General features: G+C 55.0%; 1 protein-coding gene across 2 annotated transcripts in view; it reads left to right on the top strand.

The window, feature by feature from the left end:
* Dbnl (drebrin like) overlaps positions 1–1,941 on the top strand; it is a 12,079-nt gene extending 10,138 nt beyond the window's left edge. The window contains exons 12-13 of one of the 2 annotated variants that reach the window (XM_021210396.2): positions 438–543; positions 1,071–1,941. In XM_021210396.2, coding sequence (XP_021066055.1) covers positions 438–543; positions 1,071–1,210 — 246 coding nt within the window. In that variant the 3' untranslated portion in view covers positions 1,211–1,941. The remainder of the gene's footprint in view (positions 1–437; positions 544–1,070) is intronic. The other variant, XM_021210397.1, reaches the window with a different exon arrangement.
* Positions 1,942–1,967: the final 26 nt, after the last annotated feature.

The raw sequence follows: 1,967 nt of genomic DNA, 5'->3' as shown, positions 1-1,967 counted from the left end.
GTGCGCCACCACGCCCGGCTCCTTTACTGCTTCTTAAAGACAAGATCTGTATGGCCTTCAGCTGAGGAGCCCTGGCCACAGCTCCCTGAGTGCAGGGTTACAGCCATGCACAGCATCATTCTGTTCTGCGGCGTGGATGATAGAATCCAGGGCCTTGAGCATGCCAGCCTAGCAGTGAGTGTGTTCTTGGTTGACTTGGAGCCGTGGTGTCCTTCGGGATGTGTGAGCAAGTGCTGCTGCATGCTTGATAAGATGCCCAGAGCTCCTTGCAGTTGTGTGCCGCCTTGAGCGTCTGCCTTTGAGGCGAGAGCTATGCTGCAAGTATCAGACCCCCAAAGCCCTCCTGTACTCTGTGCCCTTGCCTCAGGCCCCAGCTTCATCTGACCTGGGGAGAAGGCTGAGGCCGGGGTGATGCCATCTTTCTCAAACTCTGACAGGTACAGCAGCAAGGCGCTGGCTCCGGACACATTGACAACTACATGCAGAACCAGGGCTTCAGTGGACAAGGGCTGTGCGCCCGGGCCTTGTATGACTACCAGGCAGGTGAGATTCCCAAACCTGACTGTCACAGGGCACAGAACCTGAGGTTAGGGGACAGACGTGTATAGGGGCTTTGTGGAGGTCAGCTCTAGAGGGTGTCTGAAAGGAAAGATGTGAGGTGGGAAGCCCTGGGGAGAATGGCCTGCCTTGGAGCCTCAGTGAGCCTCCAGTTAGCTGCTCACCGTCCGTGGGCAGGAGTACCTGTAGCCATCTTTACTGTAGACCTTCCAGGTCTGATCATTCAGAGGGGCAGCCTGGCTAAAGGCTCCCGGCCTTCCTGAGGGGAGACCTTGGGGATTGGGCTGGGGGGTGTGGCGCTTCCTTTTATAGGCGTGCTCTGGAGAGCTGTGCCTGGAGAACTAGCCACTGCAGTTACTCATATTGACTTCAGGCTGAATGGCAGCGGGCTGTTTTTGAGGACGAAACAGGGAGTTTCTGACCTTTACAACAGGAAAGGTCGGCCTCCCTGGGGCCTGGTGAGGGGTGTGGCAAGGCCCTGAGATGCCATACCTTGACTTCCCTTCCTGCAGCTGACGACACAGAGATCTCCTTTGACCCTGAGAACCTGATCACAGGCATTGAGGTGATCGATGAAGGCTGGTGGCGAGGCTATGGGCCTGATGGCCACTTCGGCATGTTTCCTGCCAACTACGTGGAGCTCATAGAGTGAGGCTGAGACCTGGCGTCCTTCTCCACCACAAGTGGCTTCCTTGTCGCCTAAGGAGGAGGCCGAAGAGTTAATATTTGGCACTCTTCCAGGAATGGGACTTCAGTGAGGACAAGACTTCCTCTGCCTTGAGTGCTCCTGTTACCCCAGATGTAGCAGTGTCCCACTGCTCCCCCAAATGCTTACCACAGCCTCTAGGCCCTCTCCAGCCTTACACTTGGCCCCGGTGGGAATGGCATATTGAGCCAAGGTTAACCAGTGACCAGCTCTGGATGACCTCTGCCCAAGGACAGCAGCACTGAGTCATTGGACTCAGAGCAGGGACATCTGGGGCCACAGTGTACATTTGCCTTTCTTTCTGGGTGGCTTCTAAGGGTGGTAGCTGCAGCTGTTTAGAAAGGCCCTTGGGAATTGTGAACTTGAAAGAGAATTGCATTTAGCAAAATCTTGACCAAAGTCAGACTAGACCGTGACTGTTTTGACAGAAGGGAGGTTTTCTCACCAGAGGCTTCCCTGCCTTTGTTATCCCCGTGCCTGTGCTGTGGGAAGGAGGGATGGGATGACCAAGCTTCCATCTCTGGGAATGTGCAAATTCAAAGACATGCATCATGTGGTTCATCTATTGCGTCCTATACCCTGGCTCAGCCCATCACAGGAAGGCAGAGGCAGGTAGATCCCTGAGTTCAAGGCCACGAGCCTAGCCTGGTGTTCACAGTTCCTGGGCAGCCAGGGTTAACTGGTGTACAAATGACAGAACTGA

The sequence above is a fragment of the Mus pahari genome, chromosome 13 (genome assembly GCF_900095145.1).
Source record: "Mus pahari chromosome 13, PAHARI_EIJ_v1.1, whole genome shotgun sequence".
Taxonomy (NCBI): domain Eukaryota; kingdom Metazoa; phylum Chordata; class Mammalia; order Rodentia; family Muridae; genus Mus; species Mus pahari.
The sequence above is the reverse complement of the archived record's forward strand: the minus strand, read 5'-3'. Positions and strand labels throughout refer to the sequence as shown.